At 39.0% G+C, this 17,743-nt stretch overlaps 1 protein-coding gene across 1 annotated transcript in view; it reads left to right on the top strand.

Moving 5' to 3' along the window:
* Positions 1 to 17,743, top strand: part of ERC2 (ELKS/RAB6-interacting/CAST family member 2) — a 6,021,505-nt gene that overhangs the window by 2,016,409 nt on the left and 3,987,353 nt on the right. Inside the window, exon 5 of the mRNA XM_044078585.1 lies at positions 8,165 to 8,320. Within this exon, the coding sequence (XP_043934520.1) occupies positions 8,165 to 8,320 (156 nt within the window). The remainder of the gene's footprint in view (positions 1 to 8,164; positions 8,321 to 17,743) is intronic.

The raw sequence follows: 17,743 nt of genomic DNA, 5'->3' as shown, positions 1-17,743 counted from the left end.
AATCCTGTTTGGAGGCTATGATTGAACAGAGATTCTAGTGGGTCTAACAGTTCATCTTTCATGCTATTGTAGAGACATCCTGGGATATTATCAGGGTCCATGAAGCAGTGTTCTTAGCCTTAGAGTGAGGACTTGCTGCCTAGGGATAGTAGGTGGAGAAATGGTTATGGGTATCTCCTGGGGGTGACTGGGGGTGATAGTGGGGTACAACTGAAGCTAAATTTGTCAGCCAACAAATTTGCTGTATCTTTTGGCTCTGTGTAGGTTGTTCCATTCACCATTAGTTTGGCACATTGTTGGGTGTTGCCTTATGGTGTGGACATAACTGAAGAAAGTCTTGTAGTTGCCCTTAGATTAGGAAGCTATTTTTATCTCAGATTTGGTTTTGGTGGACTTGATTAGTCTCCTGAGGTGCTTGTTCAGATTGATAAAGACATTTTTTACCTTGCCAGGCAATAACCTTCTTGTTTTTGGATATGATTTTCTTTCTTTCTTTTGTTACAGAGCGTATTTATACTGGGATTTCACCAGAGTGGCTTGTTTTTGGAGGTTGTCCTATGTTTATTTCAGGTAGATACATCTATCGGTATGCAGCTATTTGCATGATTGGACAGAATTTCTGTGAACAGTTCTACATAGGCAACTGTGCCCTCAGGGTCTGGGGTCTTGGAATTTGCCAGGCTGTTGCTTAGTAGGAGGTATTTTTTTAAAATGTTCCAGGAATAGCGGAGGTTATTTATTCCATGGGGGACAGCTTTGTGGGCCAAACTGACCAAAGATAACATTACATTAGTAAGGATGCATCACTCCCCCATGTATATCAGGACCAGGTCAAGAATACTTGTGCTACATGTGCAGACTAGCTGTTCCAGGGTGTTTGTGCTAACAAAGTTAAGTAATTTCTAGGACTGCATGTCTGAGGTTGTTCATAGGTTCATAGGTGTGTACTAGTCTAATGGCCCTGGAGCCTTTACAAGCCTAGCCCATAGAAATGCCCTGGCATAGTGCCACCCTACGTTAATTCCCAGTGCCTCTATCAAGTGGAGCCACTGGAGTGATCCCCGGGGTGAACTTTCTATTTCCCATCCACTCATTAAGATTTCTCTTGAAGAGGGCCAGTGAGCTGCTCTGCTTGACATGTATGGGAAGTCTATTCAAGGAGCATGGGCAGAATCTCAGTTATGAACCTGTCCCTCCAGCATATTCTGTTGATTGTGGTAATGAGGTTGAGGTCTCTGGAGCATGTGGTGCAGAGGGATTGGGATTTCTTTAGATGTAGCATTTCCAGCAGAGCTGTGTCAGACATGGCTTTGTAAGTCAATCAGAGATCGCCTCTTAGTAGACGATTTGAGACAGAGAATAGCTGGAGTTTTTTGAGTCTGTCCATGTAGGACATGTGTTTAAGGCCTAGGATCCTCTTTGTGAGGTACTTTTGTGACCTCTCCAGCTGTTGCAGGTGTCTAATGAGGTACATGCCAAATGGGAGATTATACTCGATGATTGGTCTAATGAGGGAAGAGTAGAGGGAGACAATGACCTCTTTCTTCCTGGATGCAAAACCCTTGGTAATGAGATGTGCCACATAGAAGGGCTTTCTGACCACAGTGGCAATGTGGTGGTCAAAGGAGAGGTTGCTGTCATCCTGTGTCCCCAGATCTCTTATAACACCTGCAGTGTTCAGTTGGCTCCCATCGATGTGGTAATTAGTGGGAACTGAGTTTTTCCCAAAGGGGATGACAGTGCATTTTTTGACATTGAGCTTAAGGCCATGGTTTTGACACAAGTCATAGGTCTCAATGAGGCTTTTCTGTAGGATGTCTACATCACTTGGGGAGTTAATAATGGCTCCCAGCTTGCAGTCATCTGCGAACTTGGTCAGCCAGAGTCCCTCTGTGTTGACCTGGACTTCAGAGAAGTAGGTGCTAAACAGCAGAAGACCGAGGACCGATCCCTGTGGGACTCCACTAGTGACTGGTTGGCAGTCTGACTTGGAGTCCGCTACTTCCACACTGTGGATTCTATCTGTGAGGCAATTTGCAACCCACCTAGTGGGTAGCATAGTTGTGTATGATTCCCAGTTATTGTTAGGGTAGGTGAAGTAATCTATGAATATTGTATTGGGTTGAAAGGGCAGTGTCTCCAATTCATTCACATAAGTGATATAAGCTTCCTGGGTCATGGAATGGGACCCAGAGCTTGCAAGAATATTATATTGTATGGATATTTTGTTCTTTTTTCTAGTATAAAAGAATTTCATTTGGAGGTTTGGGTTTCCTCACTTCCTTGTAGAAGTTTATGTAATTGTTTATTACTGAGGTCTGAGATGTCTTATATTTGTGCCCATCAGAGAGAGAGAGAGAGTAAGAAAGAAATTACGTTGTCTGTTGGCTGATTACTGTTTCTTTGAGATGCAGGAGCCTTGGAGAGAAAAAGAAAACTTCAGTTTTTATGATATTATTTTGCTGTCCTTTAAAACCCTTGTTCTTTTTTTTGTAGATGACCATGGAAGAGGACCATCCAAGAATAATGAGGACATTATCTTATATATATATATATATATATATGTTAACCGAGGTAGTCTAATTGAGAGTAATAGCCTCTTTTCAGTAGTGGCCTGTGGGGGAAGCTGAAAATAATAAGATTTTACATGCATACAGCAAAAACTATGCTACATTGACAGGGTTATGTATAGAGAGTGAGAGGGAGGGGGATGAGATAGATACTCCTGTGTTGTTCAGCAGTAACTTAATAAAGTTAATTTTTATTTTTTATTTATTTGCAGTTGGTTTACCAGGATAGTCCACTGGGCCAAAATAACCCGTTTTCAATGGAGTCCTGGGGAGAAAAGCTCCAAAAACAATTAGCAAGGTTACAATAAGTTATTTAGTTTCAATTATGCAATTACTACGGACTTGGAAATATAGTAGACTAGTATACAAATATATACAAATATTACAATCTTGTATAGCTGCAAACAATTTACAATATAGAAACTAAGAAGCTTTTACAACTTAGGGTGGGTTACAGTGGAGGTATCTTTCATACATTCAGGATGAGTAGCTTAATACAAGCAAGAGAAAGGTATATGAGCTGACATAGAACTTTTTCAATATAGAAACAGAGAACCTTTTCCATCTTAGGGTATAGTTACACTTAGGTATCTTTAAGTATTCAGAAAAAGCTTCATACAAGCAGGAGCAAGATCTATGAGTTTAGGAGAGTAGGTAGAAATTCCCATTATGAATGGGGGAGGAGAAGTGGAAATTCCCAGTATGAGGAGATTATGTTGGGTGGGAGCAGGAGCATTCCCACTGGGAAATTAGGTGTGAGTGAAGGGATTTTCTGAATGAGAAGTGATTTGTGATGGTACGAATGGATGGGGGTAAAAAGTTCCAGAGACGAGCAAGACTGTAGGATAAGAGATTTTTTCCAGGGGGATGAATTGGTTTATGCAGTTCAAATAGGCTTTGGTTGTTAGATCTTAGAATTCTATCAGGGAGGTGCATTTTGAAGGTAGAGGAAAGGGATGGGCAGAGGGAGGGATTGAAGATGAGCTTGTGTGCAAGAGTCAGTTGGACGTAGGTGACGTGATTGGGTAGTTCTAACCATTCTAGTTTGTGGAGAGCCGAACAGTGGTGTGAGGAGGACCTATTGGAGGTAGCAAACTTGGCAATTTTGTTATAGCAAGAGGAGAGTTGTGTTTTGAGAGAAGATTGTAGGTTAGTTAGAAGTGGGGCTCCATAGAGGAGGGATGGGATGAGAAATGTGGTAGATAGGGTGAGTTTGGTGGAGGGTGTAAGATAACGATTCTGTCTGTAGAGCATGCCAAGTTTTGGTGTTTTTTTATATTTAGTTGAAGATGGGAACTGAATTTAAGCTGACTATCAATTTGGACCCCAAGTAATTTGGCCTCAGATACCATTTCTAGGGGTGTATTGCTGTGACTAGTAATAGTGAAATTACTTGGATTGAAAAAGGTAGCTTTAGAGGGGGTGAATACCATTACTTTGGTTTTGGAGGCATTGAGTACAAGGTGATTTGTTTTCATCCATTGTTCGGTGGTTGAGAATGCATCTTGAGTAAGCTTTAGCAGTGTGGGGATGGAGGTAGCATAACAGATAATAGTTGAATCATCTGCATATTGGATAATTTTAGTTAAAGGGATAGAGTTGTGGAAATCGTTTATGAATATGTTGAAAAGAAGGGGACCCAGTATAGATCCTTGGGGAAAACCAGTTGGGGTGTTGATGAAAAGGGAGGTAGTTTTTTTCCATCTTACTGCTTGATATCTATTGGATAAGTAGCTAGTGAACCAGTTCAGAGAAGAGGGTGACAAGTTAAGCTTGGAGAGTTTAGTTAGTAGTAAATTGTGGGAGATAGTATCAAAGGCTTTAGAGAGGTCTAGTAGGAGGGTAGAGACAATGTGTCCTGAGTCCCGGGCTTTGTTCACAGCTTCCAGGAAGGAGAGTAGGGCGGTCATAGTACTCTGTCTTGGTCTGAAACCATGTTGTGTTGGAGTTAGTAGGTTATTGTCTAAGAGGTATGGTAGGAGTTGTAGGTGAATACACTTTTCTAAAAGTTTAGAGATAGGAGATAGGATAGCGATGGGATGGAAATTAGTAATATTGTTGTTGCTGCCGGCTTTGTGCAATGGAACAACAAAAGCCTTTTTACAGATTTGGGGTAATGTGCTTTCTTGAATGGAATGGTTGATTAGAATGCTGATGGGGTAGGCAATGGCTTCAGCAGCTATGCTGAGAAAGTAAGAAGGAATGTTATCAGGGGCATTAGAGCATGGTTTTAGTTTCTGAAGTAGTTTTTTTATGGTGGATGTGGGTATAGGTTTTAGTAAGAATGGTGGGGGAAGGGGGGGGAATTTGGGAACGTTGATGATGGAGTGGAGATAGGGGGAGGAGCAGTGGTAAGGGGTGAAAAGTTGGTAGGGGAGGATTGGGGTGTAGTGGGGGGTATGGTGGGGTTTGAAGATGAAAAGGATGAGGTTAGTTTGGAGATAGAATCAATGAAGAAGGTGTTGAATTGAGTGGCCAAGTCTATGTCAGGAGCGTTAGGGTCCGGGCTAGGGTTATCTGATTTGTTGGGAATAAGGAGGGTAGAGATGCATTTTAAAAATGTTTGAGGGTTGGTTTTGTTGTTGTTTTGGATTATGGAGAAGTAATTTTGTCTATCGGAAATGATAAGCTTTTTTACTTTGTTTCTGAGTTTTTTGTATTCATTATGGGCCAGTGGAGTCCTATGTTTCTGATATGATGACCATGCCCTGTCTCTAAGGTGCATAGTTACTAGTGTGTTTTTTGTTAGCCAAGGGGCAGTTTTGTTTTTTATTCTTTTTGTTTTTATAGGGGCTTGTTGCTTTAAGAGGTTTAGAAAAGTTGAGTTAAAGTGGGCGACAGCTTGTTCCAGGGGTAGAGTTTTTAGGGTGTACCAGTTGATTGCTTTTAGAGAGTTGGAAAAGGTAGTGGGGTTAACGTTTTTTTGGCAGCGAAAACAATGGGAAGGAGTTATGTGTGGGTGTGGGTATGTGTGCGTGCATGTGAGCTCACACGCATCTATGTTCATATGCATATATATGTATATATACACACATGTTCACCTACATACACCATGCATATTGGAGCATTTACGACGCTACACATTTCATGAGAAGCAAATCTGAAAGTGTGACACAGACGAAGCCTAAGCTATTTTCTCCACTCAGTATGTATGTGAATGCTTGGGGTTCCTATGAGTACAACAAAAACGCATTATGTCGAATACGCTGCTGACATGTAGAGCAAACAGACAAAATAGCGAGCGTTATTCAGCAAATTCTTTCCCTGGGAAAGAAGTTGCTTGACCGCTTCGTTGTTTTGCCATGTTCTGAAGTGTAGTGTGGTCCCTTGTCCGGTATAGCTCCCGAGTGTGATTGTGCAACTGTTACTGACCTTAGGGTTAGGGTGCCGGTTAAGGTAAGTGCATATGTATAAAAGTGTTTACTGTTTTATATTTTGTGTTAAATGTATGGTTGAGTTACGTGTGTATGTGTTTTCAGTTGTTTACTTTTGTTTTGGGGGGGGCTAGAATTAGGGTTAAGGTAAGTGTGTATGTGCTTGGAGCTGTTTATGTAAATGTGCGAGAGTTACTGACCTTAGGGTTAGGGTGCGGGTTAAGGTAAGTGCATATGGTTTAAAATGTTTACTGTTTTTTTCGTTAAATGTATGTTTGGGTTATGTGCATATGTGTATTTAGTTGTTTACTAGTTTTTGGGGGGTATAATTAGGATTGGGTATGTGTGTATGTGTTTGGAAGTGTGTAATGTGTTTTTTTTTGCGGGTTGGAACAGCGATTTCTTTCCCTAGGAAATAAATTGCTGTGAAAGAAATCGCTGTACTTTGGATTCAACATTTTCAGCTTTCGCTGAAAATGTGTCGCTGTAACATCGTTCGCTGGTTTAAGCATTCGATGTTGCAATATAGACCCGAACGCTTGTGTGCATATGCATTATTGCAGTGCAATGGCGATTTGTGAACACTGGATATGCTTCTGTCATAGTACTTGTGCAGCTCTGTAACTAATGGAATTTAATTTTTGTAGACAGCCTTGGTATGCAGTACAGAAAACTACAGGATTCATAATTATATATTGAAAGATTTGTTCAATGGACAATTTGTAAAATTGTAATGGGACGATACTTTCTGCAAATAACACAATAAGCTTTTTTGCAGGGCCCTGCAACTCCCATGTGGTGAAAATCCCCCCTATACATACCCCTAAGTTATATATACCAACTTCACAATCATACAGTGGAGAAAGGGCAACATTAATGCTCACTGAAACAGAGTTTCAGTGAAATCTCATTTTGCCGTGTTGTCCAGTGTATAAATTACAATTGAAAATGGCTTGGGTTCTCCATTCATGTTTGCTGCTGATTTGTATATGTACTGCTTAATGTTTACTAGGTTGCACACAGTAACATTTTGTTTAAGTGGCCCTACCTCTGTGCAGTTTTCTCTGATCTGGGAGTAGGCCTTTTTATGCATTTCTCTGTGCTGTTGTATAGTGTGCTATATAGCACATCTCTGAATTCCTCTCACTAACTTAACTATATTGATACCTTCATTAGAAATAGTTATTCAGTTTTATTTGGGTTATGGATGTTTGCCATTGGTATGACTTCTCATACTTTTAGCATCAATGCTTAAAAAAGTTAAGTGCTTGAAAGTAATAAATATAGTAACTTTTTCATTTTTTTCTTTTTAAGAAGCACAAATTCCACTGTTCAGAAATGACTTTCTACTTTCAAGTGTTAAATTTAACCCTAAAGCTTAAATTTAAATTATATAATGCATAGTTGCAATTATTTTCAAAGCATGTGTTATCATTCTTTTGCATCTAGTTTAAGTGCTTAACCACTTTAAAGCTCACAATAGATCTCAATAATAAAAAACGTATACATTCTGTCAGCAGAACCTGTAATGGAACACAATATTAATAATAAGTAATATTGGGCCAAATCACTGTTACTCATGCTGTGGATAGACTATATATGGAATCATCCCAATTTGGGTTTATATTGTAAGATATGCATTTATAAGGGATTGCATATTTTGGGGCTGCAACAGGAAGAAGACATGTGAAACTGCTTTGCTTGTTTATATAAACTCCAGTTCTCTGTCATGTTTATGCTAAAATAAATGAAATTGACAGTAAGGTGCTCCACACATTATGGTATATCAATAAGGCTCAGTGAACCCTGAAAATATCATTACTAATACATACAGAAGAGAAACTATTAATCACAGGCTTTGTCAAGCGTATCCAGAACGTTGATAACACTGTTCGACCAGATTCTAAAAGTGTGGGTCACCTATTTAACTACATATCACAGTTAAGAATGCATTAGTTTAATTTTTCTAAAATGATACAGAATTCTGTAGCCTTTATTACTGCCTTTTAAACTTAATTATACTGAACTGCAGAGCTTAATCAGATAAAAACATCTTTTTTTGCCTTATGAACAATGATAAAACATTCTTTCTCTATGGTTATCTTGGAGCTTTTGAAATGAGTCATGCTTTTGTTACATTATCTGGAAGCTAATTTAGAAATATATGTCTCTATTGGTTGTTATACTATAGCAACTGATGTTATCTGTTATTGCAACTAGGATACCAAAATTGCTTCTCTTGAGAGAAATATGAGGGACCTTGAAGATGAAGTGCAGATGTTAAAGACAAACGGGGTACTAAATACAGAAGACAGAGAGGAAGAGTTAAAACAAATGGAGGTGTACAAAAGTCATTCCAAGTTCATGAAAAGCAAGGTACAGTATACTTAATTTTATAATTATATTCTGTTTAATAAACGTGGCCTGCATTTTTTATGCACAAGGCGGTTTTGTTTTTCAGCTGTATTTTTCATTCCACTAAGGCTTCATGATATATATGTTTCTACAGAAGGAGAAATCTGTTCAATGACTGCTCATCTAAAATATAGCTAAGACTTGTGTTCTGTTTGTTTTAGGTGATATATGGAGTTCCAGCAAATGAAAAGCATCATCAGAATGGTTGCATTAATATATGTAACAGGATTCTGCCTAGAAATGCATGTTGTCTGTTTTATCTCCCTCTACCAAGGAGACAGCATAAATCACAAATAAAAATGCGCTACAGCACCAAAGCAGAATTCACTGGCATATAAAGTATGTTTAGGCTTTCTAGTCTGCATGTATCTCTTGCTTAAATGTGTGTTGTGGTCCGCACCTGCTTTGTGCTTTTCATTTTCCACTTCTTTATGATGCCATTTGTACATTAAGCTTATCAGCAGTATTTATGAAAGTCACTTGTGTTTCATCAGCATTCAGTGGAAGAGAGTGTGACTTGCCAAAGGAATCTAGCATTATTTCAATGAAGTACATTGCCATTTATATTTTGAGTCATTTCATGTCTGATTTCATAACATGTACTCTTGATCTGCACCTTTCATCTTTCCTTTCTGTATCTTACTAACTCTATCCCTGTATTTTCTAACCTCCATTTTGAGGTTATATTTTTGTATTGATTTGAGGGTTGTTACTGTACTAGGTTGGTTCTCAGTACATGGTATTGCATTGGTTCCCAGTTTTTTACCCTTCCTCAAGTATGCGCACATCCTTTCTGGGGTGTGATGTTCAGATTGGTTTTGACAGTTATGTTGGGTTGTCATCAGTACTTTGCAGTTGTGTAGTATTTCTTCCCACTTTTGAATGCAGTAAATTAGCCTGTGGACTCCAGAATCTTTCTGATATCCCTCCTGTTTTGTGGTATTCCTGGACCACATTTAGGCAATCAGATACCTAAAAACTTGTAGGTTTCATATGGTAATTCACACTGCTGATTAATCTATTTTGTGATCTGCTGCTATGTGTCTGTGACCTGATGTGACAGGCTGGTTACTTTTACAGAAAAAAAAAAGGTGTGCCGATGAACATTTTCTACTTTTTAACACATCTACTTGTCATTTTGATTTTCCAGACAGCGTCCCGCCTGTATGATTTCAGAGTTTTGTTTGTTTATTTCATTTTCCTTAACCAGGAGCTGGAACTTGCAATAGGCCTATGTGTACACAAGTAGCAGGCATTTTGCCATAAACATTCCATACTCTGATAAGAACTATGTGATATTTATAAATGAGTGACTGTTTTAGTAGCCTAAGCTGTATGGGTTCATCCCTGTTCTGCATCAGCCAGCTGCTCAAAGGTTTCGGCTCCTTCCCTGCGCTCCACATACCAGAAATGCATGGGCGCTCCTTATAAAAGACAGGATGTGTGCTAAAAGCTTTAGAGCTTGTTTGCCTCTGAAGCAGGTGCTTCTCCATTGTTTCCCATTGTTCCTGTCAGTCGGCTGCAGTCTTTGGCAAGCCTAGAAGATGGAAGCTTTTTCGTTCTAATCAATGGGAATGTTCTGTATGTTTTTCTGCCCTTTTCCTTGAATTACCAAGGTTCTCCTAAAAACCTAGAAGGACTTCACAAACGTTGTAGTAAGACTCCCTTTGGGCAATGCAACAGTGGTTCTGTCTTCTTTTCAATCTGGCCAAGGGAATTACCAAAATCTTCCCTGCATACTGGATTTACTTACACAAGACAGGGGGAGTTTGATACACCCTAGTCTGCAAAGTCTTCAACTAATTGCCTGAATATACAGGTATGAAACTTTTTATGCACCTTTTCTTCTGAGGATATGCAGCAGAAAACCTACTAACATAAAGTCACATTCAGGGTGAAAGGAAAAGGCTTTCTAGTTCTTGCCACTCAGAGAAACCGGATCCATGTCACATCCTGATGCCTCTGGTTCTTCATTATTTGTGTGAGTTAAAGTCCAGTGGTTTATTGCACACTTCTATCAAGGTGCATTTATCAGCTATTTCTTTATGTCTGCATTTAGATACCCCCTTTCTAACAATGTTCAAGTTAAACAGTTTTTGAACGGGATCTTACATATCAGCCCTCCTTGGAAACAGGTGTCACTTTCATGTGATCTCAATTTTGTGCTGGATAAGCCCACTCAGTCTCCATTTTTATCAACTCAAGAGACTGATTTAGCTTCATACAAGCAGGAGCAAGATCTATGAGTTTAGGAGAGTAGGTAGAAATTCCCATTATGAATGGGGGAGGAGAAGTGGAAATTCCCAGTATGAGGAGATTATGTTGGGTGGGAGCAGGAGCATTCCCACTGGGAAATTAGGTGTGAGTGAAGGGATTTTCTGAATGAGAAGTGATTTGTGATGGTACGAATGGATGGGGTAAAAGTTCCAGAGACGAGCAAGACTGTAGGATAAGAGATTTTTTCCAGGGGGATGAATTGGTTTATGCAGTTCAAATAGGCTTTGGTTGTTAGATCTTAGAATTCTATCAGGGAGGTGCATTTTGAAGGTAGAGGAAAGGGATGGGCAGAGGGAGGGATTGAAGATGAGCTTGTGTGCAAGAGTCAGTTGGACGTAGGTGACGTGATTGGGTAGTTCTAACCATTCTAGTTTGTGGAGAGCCGAACAGTGGTGTGAGGAGGACCTATTGGAGGTAGCAAACTTGGCAATTTTGTTATAGCAAGAGGAGAGTTGTGTTTTGAGAGAAGATTGTAGGTTAGTTAGAAGTGGGGCTCCATAGAGGAGGGATGGGATGAGAAATGTGGTAGATAGGGTGAGTTTGGTGGAGGGTGTAAGATAACGATTCTGTCTGTAGAGCATGCCAAGTTTTTGGTGTTTTTTTTTTATATTTAGTTGAAGATGGGAACTGAATTTAAGCTGACTATCAATTTGGACCCCAAGTAATTTGGCCTCAGATACCATTTCTAGGGGTGTATTGCTGTGACTAGTAATAGTGAAATTACTTGGATTGAAAAAGGTAGCTTTAGAGGGGGTGAATACCATTACTTTGGTTTTGGAGGCATTGAGTACAAGGTGATTTGTTTTCATCCATTGTTCGGTGGTTGAGAATGCATCTTGAGTAAGCTTTAGCAGTGTGGGGATGGAGGTAGCATAACAGATAATAGTTGAATCATCTGCATATTGGATAATTTTAGTTAAAGGGATAGAGTTGTGGAAATCGTTTATGAATATGTTGAAAAGAAGGGGACCCAGTATAGATCCTTGGGGAAAACCAGTTGGGGTGTTGATGAAAAGGGAGGTAGTTTTTTTCCATCTTACTGCTTGATATCTATTGGATAAGTAGCTAGTGAACCAGTTCAGAGAAGAGGGTGACAAGTTAAGCTTGGAGAGTTTAGTTAGTAGTAAATTGTGGGAGATAGTATCAAAGGCTTTAGAGAGGTCTAGTAGGAGGGTAGAGACAATGTGTCCTGAGTCCCGGGCTTTGTTCACAGCTTCCAGGAAGGAGAGTAGGGCGGTCATAGTACTCTGTCTTGGTCTGAAACCATGTTGTGTTGGAGTTAGTAGGTTATTGTCTAAGAGGTATGGTAGGAGTTGTAGGTGAATACACTTTTCTAAAAGTTTAGAGATAGGAGATAGGATAGCGATGGGATGGAAATTAGTAATATTGTTGTTGCTGCCGCCTTTGTGCAATGGAACAACAAAAGCCTTTACAGATTTGTGGTAATGTGCTTTCTTGAATGGAATGGTTGATTAGAATGCTGATGGGGTAGGCAATGGCTTCAGCAGCTATGCTGAGAAAGTAAGAAGGAATGTTATCAGGGGCATTAGAGCATGGTTTTAGTTTCTGAAGTAGTTTTTTATGGTGGATGTGGGTATAGGTTTTAGTGAGAATGGTGGGGGAAGGGGGAGAATTTGGGAATGTTGATGATGGAGTGGAGATAGGGGGAGAAGCAGTGGTAAGGGGTGAAAAGTTGGTAGGGGAGGATTGGGGTGTAGTGGGGGTATGGTGGGGTTTGAAGATGAAAAGGATGAGGTTAGTTTGGAGATAGAATCAATGAAGAAGGTGTTGAATTGAGTGGCCAAGTCTATGTCAGGAGCGTTAGGGTCCGGGCTAGGGTTATCTGATTTGTTGGGAATAAGGAGGGTAGAGATGCATTTTAAAAATGTTTGAGGGTTGGTTTTGTTGTTGTTTTGGATTATGGAGAAGTAATTTTGTCTATCGGAAATGATAAGCTTTTTTACTTTGTTTCTGAGTTTTTTGTATTCATTATGGGCCAGTGGAGTCCTATGTTTCTGATATGATGACCATGCCCTGTCTCTAAGGTGCATAGTTACTAGTGTGTTTTTTGTTAGCCAAGGGGCAGTTTTGTTTTTTATTCTTTTTGTTTTTATAGGGGCTTGTTGCTCTAAGAGGTTTAGAAAAGTTGAGTTAAAGTGGGCGACAGCTTGTTCCAGGGGTAGAGTTTTTAGGGTGTACCAGTTGATTGCTTTTAGAGAGTTGGAAAAGGTAGTGGGGTTAACGTTTTTTTGGCAGCGAAAACAATGGGAAGGAGTTATGTGTGGGTGTGGGTATGTGTGCGTGCATGTGAGCTCACACGCATCTATGTTCATATGCATATATATGTATATATACACACATGTTCACCTACATACACCATGCATATTGGAGCATTTACGACGCTACACATTTCATGAGAAGCAAATCTGAAAGTGTGACACAGACGAAGCCTAAGCTATTTTCTCCACTCAGTATGTATGTGAATGCTTGGGGTTCCTATGAGTACAACAAAAACGCATTATGTCGAATACGTTTTCGTTGACATGTAGAGCAAACAGACAAAATAGCGAAGCGGCTATTCAGCAAATTCTTTCCCTGGGAAAGAAGTTGCTTGACCGCTTCGTTGTTTTGCCATGTTCTGAAGTGTAGTGTGGTCCCTTGTCCGGTATAGCTCCCGAGTGTGATTGTGCAACTGTTACTGACCTTAGGGTTAGGGTGCCGGTTAAGGTAAGTGCATATGTATAAAAGTGTTTACTGTTTTATATTTTGTGTTAAATGTATGGTTGAGTTACGTGTGTATGTGTTTTCAGTTGTTTACTTTTGTTTTGGGGGGGGCTAGAATTAGGGTTAAGGTAAGTGTGTATGTGCTTGGAGCTGTTTATGTAAATGTGCGAGAGTTACTGACCTTAGGGTTAGGGTGCGGGTTAAGGTAAGTGCATATGGTTTAAAATGTTTACTGTTTTTTTTTCGTTAAATGTATGTTTGGGTTATGTGCATATGTGTATTTAGTTGTTTACTAGTTTTTGGGGGGTATAATTAGGATTGGGTATGTGTGTATGTGTTTGGAAGTGTGTAATGTGTTTTTTTTTTGCGGGGGTTGGAACAGCGATTTCTTTCCCTAGGAAATAAATTGCTGTGAAAGAAATCGCTGTACTTTGGATTCAACATTTTCAGCTTTCGCTGAAAATGTGTCGCTGTAACATCGTTCGCTGGTTTAAGCATTCGATGTTGCAATATAGACCCGAACGCTTGTGTGCATATGCATTATTGCAGTGCAATGGCGATTTGTGAACACTGGATATGCTTCTGTCATAGTACTTGTGCAGCTCTGTAACTAATGGAATTTAATTTTTGTAGACAGCCTTGGTATGCAGTACAGAAAACTACAGGATTCATAATTATATATTGAAAGATTTGTTCAATGGACAATTTGTAAAATTGTAATGGGACGATACTTTCTGCAAATAACACAATAAGCTTTTTTGCAGGGCCCTGCAACTCCCATGTGGTGAAAATCCCCCCTATACATACCCCTAAGTTATATATACCAACTTCACAATCATACAGTGGAGAAAGGGCAACAATTAATGCTCACTGAAACAGAGTTTCAGTGAAATCTCATTTTGCCGTGTTGTCCAGTGTATAAATTACAATTGAAAATGGCTTGGGTTCTCCATTCATGTTTGCTGCTGATTTGTATATGTACTGCTTAATGTTTACTAGGTTGCACACAGTAACATTTTGTTTAAGTGGCCCTACCTCTGTGCAGTTTTCTCTGATCTGGGAGTAGGCCTTTTTATGCATTTCTCTGTGCTGTTGTATAGTGTGCTATATAGCACATCTCTGAATTCCTCTCACTAACTTAACTATATTGATACCTTCATTAGAAATAGTTATTCAGTTTTATTTGGGTTATGGATGTTTGCCATTGGTATGACTTCTCATACTTTTAGCATCAATGCTTAAAAAAGTTAAGTGCTTGAAAGTAATAAATATAGTAACTTTTTCATTTTTTTCTTTTTAAGAAGCACAAATTCCACTGTTCAGAAATGACTTTCTACTTTCAAGTGTTAAATTTAACCCTAAAGCTTAAATTTAAATTATATAATGCATAGTTGCAATTATTTTCAAAGCATGTGTTATCATTCTTTTGCATCTAGTTTAAGTGCTTAACCACTTTAAAGCTCACAATAGATCTCAATAATAAAAAACGTATACATTCTGTCAGCAGAACCTGTAATGGAACACAATATTAATAATAAGTAATATTGGGCCAAATCACTGTTACTCATGCTGTGGATAGACTATATATGGAATCATCCCAATTTGGGTTTATATTGTAAGATATGCATTTATAAGGGATTGCATATTTTGGGGCTGCAACAGGAAGAAGACATGTGAAACTGCTTTGCTTGTTTATATAAACTCCAGTTCTCTGTCATGTTTATGCTAAAATAAATGAAATTGACAGTAAGGTGCTCCACACATTATGGTATATCAATAAGGCTCAGTGAACCCTGAAAATATCATTACTAATACATACAGAAGAGAAACTATTAATCACAGGCTTTGTCAAGCGTATCCAGAACGTTGATAACACTGTTCGACCAGATTCTAAAAGTGTGGGTCACCTATTTAACTACATATCACAGTTAAGAATGCATTAGTTTAATTTTTCTAAAATGATACAGAATTCTGTAGCCTTTATTACTGCCTTTTAAACTTAATTATACTGAACTGCAGAGCTTAATCAGATAAAAACATCTTTTTTTGCCTTATGAACAATGATAAAACATTCTTTCTCTATGGTTATCTTGGAGCTTTTGAAATGAGTCATGCTTTTGTTACATTATCTGGAAGCTAATTTAGAAATATATGTCTCTATTGGTTGTTATACTATAGCAACTGATGTTATCTGTTATTGCAACTAGGATACCAAAATTGCTTCTCTTGAGAGAAATATGAGGGACCTTGAAGATGAAGTGCAGATGTTAAAGACAAACGGGGTACTAAATACAGAAGACAGAGAGGAAGAGTTAAAACAAATGGAGGTGTACAAAAGTCATTCCAAGTTCATGAAAAGCAAGGTACAGTATACTTAATTTTATAATTATATTCTGTTTAATAAACGTGGCCTGCATTTTTTATGCACAAGGCGGTTTTGTTTTTCAGCTGTATTTTTCATTCCACTAAGGCTTCATGATATATATGTTTCTACAGAAGGAGAAATCTGTTCAATGACTGCTCATCTAAAATATAGCTAAGACTTGTGTTCTGTTTGTTTTAGGTGATATATGGAGTTCCAGCAAATGAAAAGCATCATCAGAATGGTTGCATTAATATATGTAACAGGATTCTGCCTAGAAATGCATGTTGTCTGTTTTATCTCCCTCTACCAAGGAGACAGCATAAATCACAAATAAAAAATGCGCTACAGCACCAAAGCAGAATTCACTGGCATATAAAGTATGTTTAGGCTTTCTAGTCTGCATGTATCTCTTGCTTAAATGTGTGTTGTGGTCCGCACCTGCTTTGTGCTTTTCATTTTCCACTTCTTTATGATGCCATTTGTACATTAAGCTTATCAGCAGTATTTATGAAAGTCACTTGTGTTTCATCAGCATTCAGTGGAAGAGAGTGTGACTTGCCAAAGGAATCTAGCATTATTTCAATGAAGTACATTGCCATTTATATTTTGAGTCATTTCATGTCTGATTTCATAACATGTACTCTTGATCTGCACCTTTCATCTTTCCTTTCTGTATCTTACTAACTCTATCCCTGTATTTTCTAACCTCCATTTTGAGGTTATATTTTTGTATTGATTTGAGGGTTGTTACTGTACTAGGTTGGTTCTCAGTACATGGTATTGCATTGGTTCCCAGTTTTTTACCCTTCCTCAAGTATGCGCACATCCTTTCTGGGGTGTGATGTTCAGATTGGTTTTGACAGTTATGTTGGGTTGTCATCAGTACTTTGCAGTTGTGTAGTATTTCTTCCCACTTTTGAATGCAGTAAATTAGCCTGTGGACTCCAGAATCTTTCTGATATCCCTCCTGTTTTGTGGTATTCCTGGACCACATTTAGGCAATCAGATACCTAAAAACTTGTAGGTTTCATATGGTAATTCACACTGCTGATTAATCTATTTTGTGATCTGCTGCTATGTGTCTGTGACCTGATGTGACAGGCTGGTTACTTTTACAGAAAAAAAAAAAGGTGTGCCGATGAACATTTTCTACTTTTTTAACACATCTACTTGTCATTTTGATTTTCCAGACAGCGTCCCGCCTGTATGATTTCAGAGTTTTGTTTGTTTATTTCATTTTCCTTAACCAGGAGCTGGAACTTGCAATAGGCCTATGTGTACACAAGTAGCAGGCATTTTGCCATAAACATTCCATACTCTGATAAGAACTATGTGATATTTATAAATGAGTGACTGTTTTAGTAGCCTAAGCTGTATGGGTTCATCCCTGTTCTGCATCAGCCAGCTGCTCAAAGGTTTCGGCTCCTTCCCTGCGCTCCACATACCAGAAATGCATGGGGCGCTCCTTATAAAAGACAGGATGTGTGCTAAAAGCTTTAGAGCTTGTTTGCCTCTGAAGCAGGTGCTTCTCCATTGTTTCCCATTGTTCCTGTCAGTCGGCTGCAGTCTTTGGCAAGCCTAGAAGATGGAAGCTTTTTCGTTCTAATCAATGGGAATGTTCTGTATGTTTTTCTGCCCTTTTCCTTGAATTACCAAGGTTCTCCTAAAAACCTAGAAGGACTTCACAAACGTTGTAGTAAGACTCCCCTTTGGGCAATGCAACAGTGGTTCTGTCTTCTTTTCAATCTGGCCAAGGGAATTACCAAAATCTTCCCTGCATACTGGATTTACTTACACAAGACAGGGGGAGTTTGATACACCCTAGTCTGCAAAGTCTTCAACTAATTGCCTGAATATACAGGTATGAAACTTTTTATGCACCTTTTCTTCTGAGGATATGCAGCAGAAAACCTACTAACATAAAGTCACATTCAGGGTGAAAGGAAAAGGCTTTCTAGTTCTTGCCACTCAGAGAAACCGGATCCATGTCACATCCTGATGCCTCTGGTTCTTCATTA

Source organism: Protopterus annectens, chromosome 7.part1, assembly GCF_019279795.1.
Source record: "Protopterus annectens isolate FY-2018-M chromosome 7.part1, PAN1.0, whole genome shotgun sequence".
NCBI lineage: Eukaryota > Metazoa > Chordata > Ceratodontiformes > Protopteridae > Protopterus > Protopterus annectens.
The sequence above is the reverse complement of the archived record's forward strand: the minus strand, read 5'-3'. Positions and strand labels throughout refer to the sequence as shown.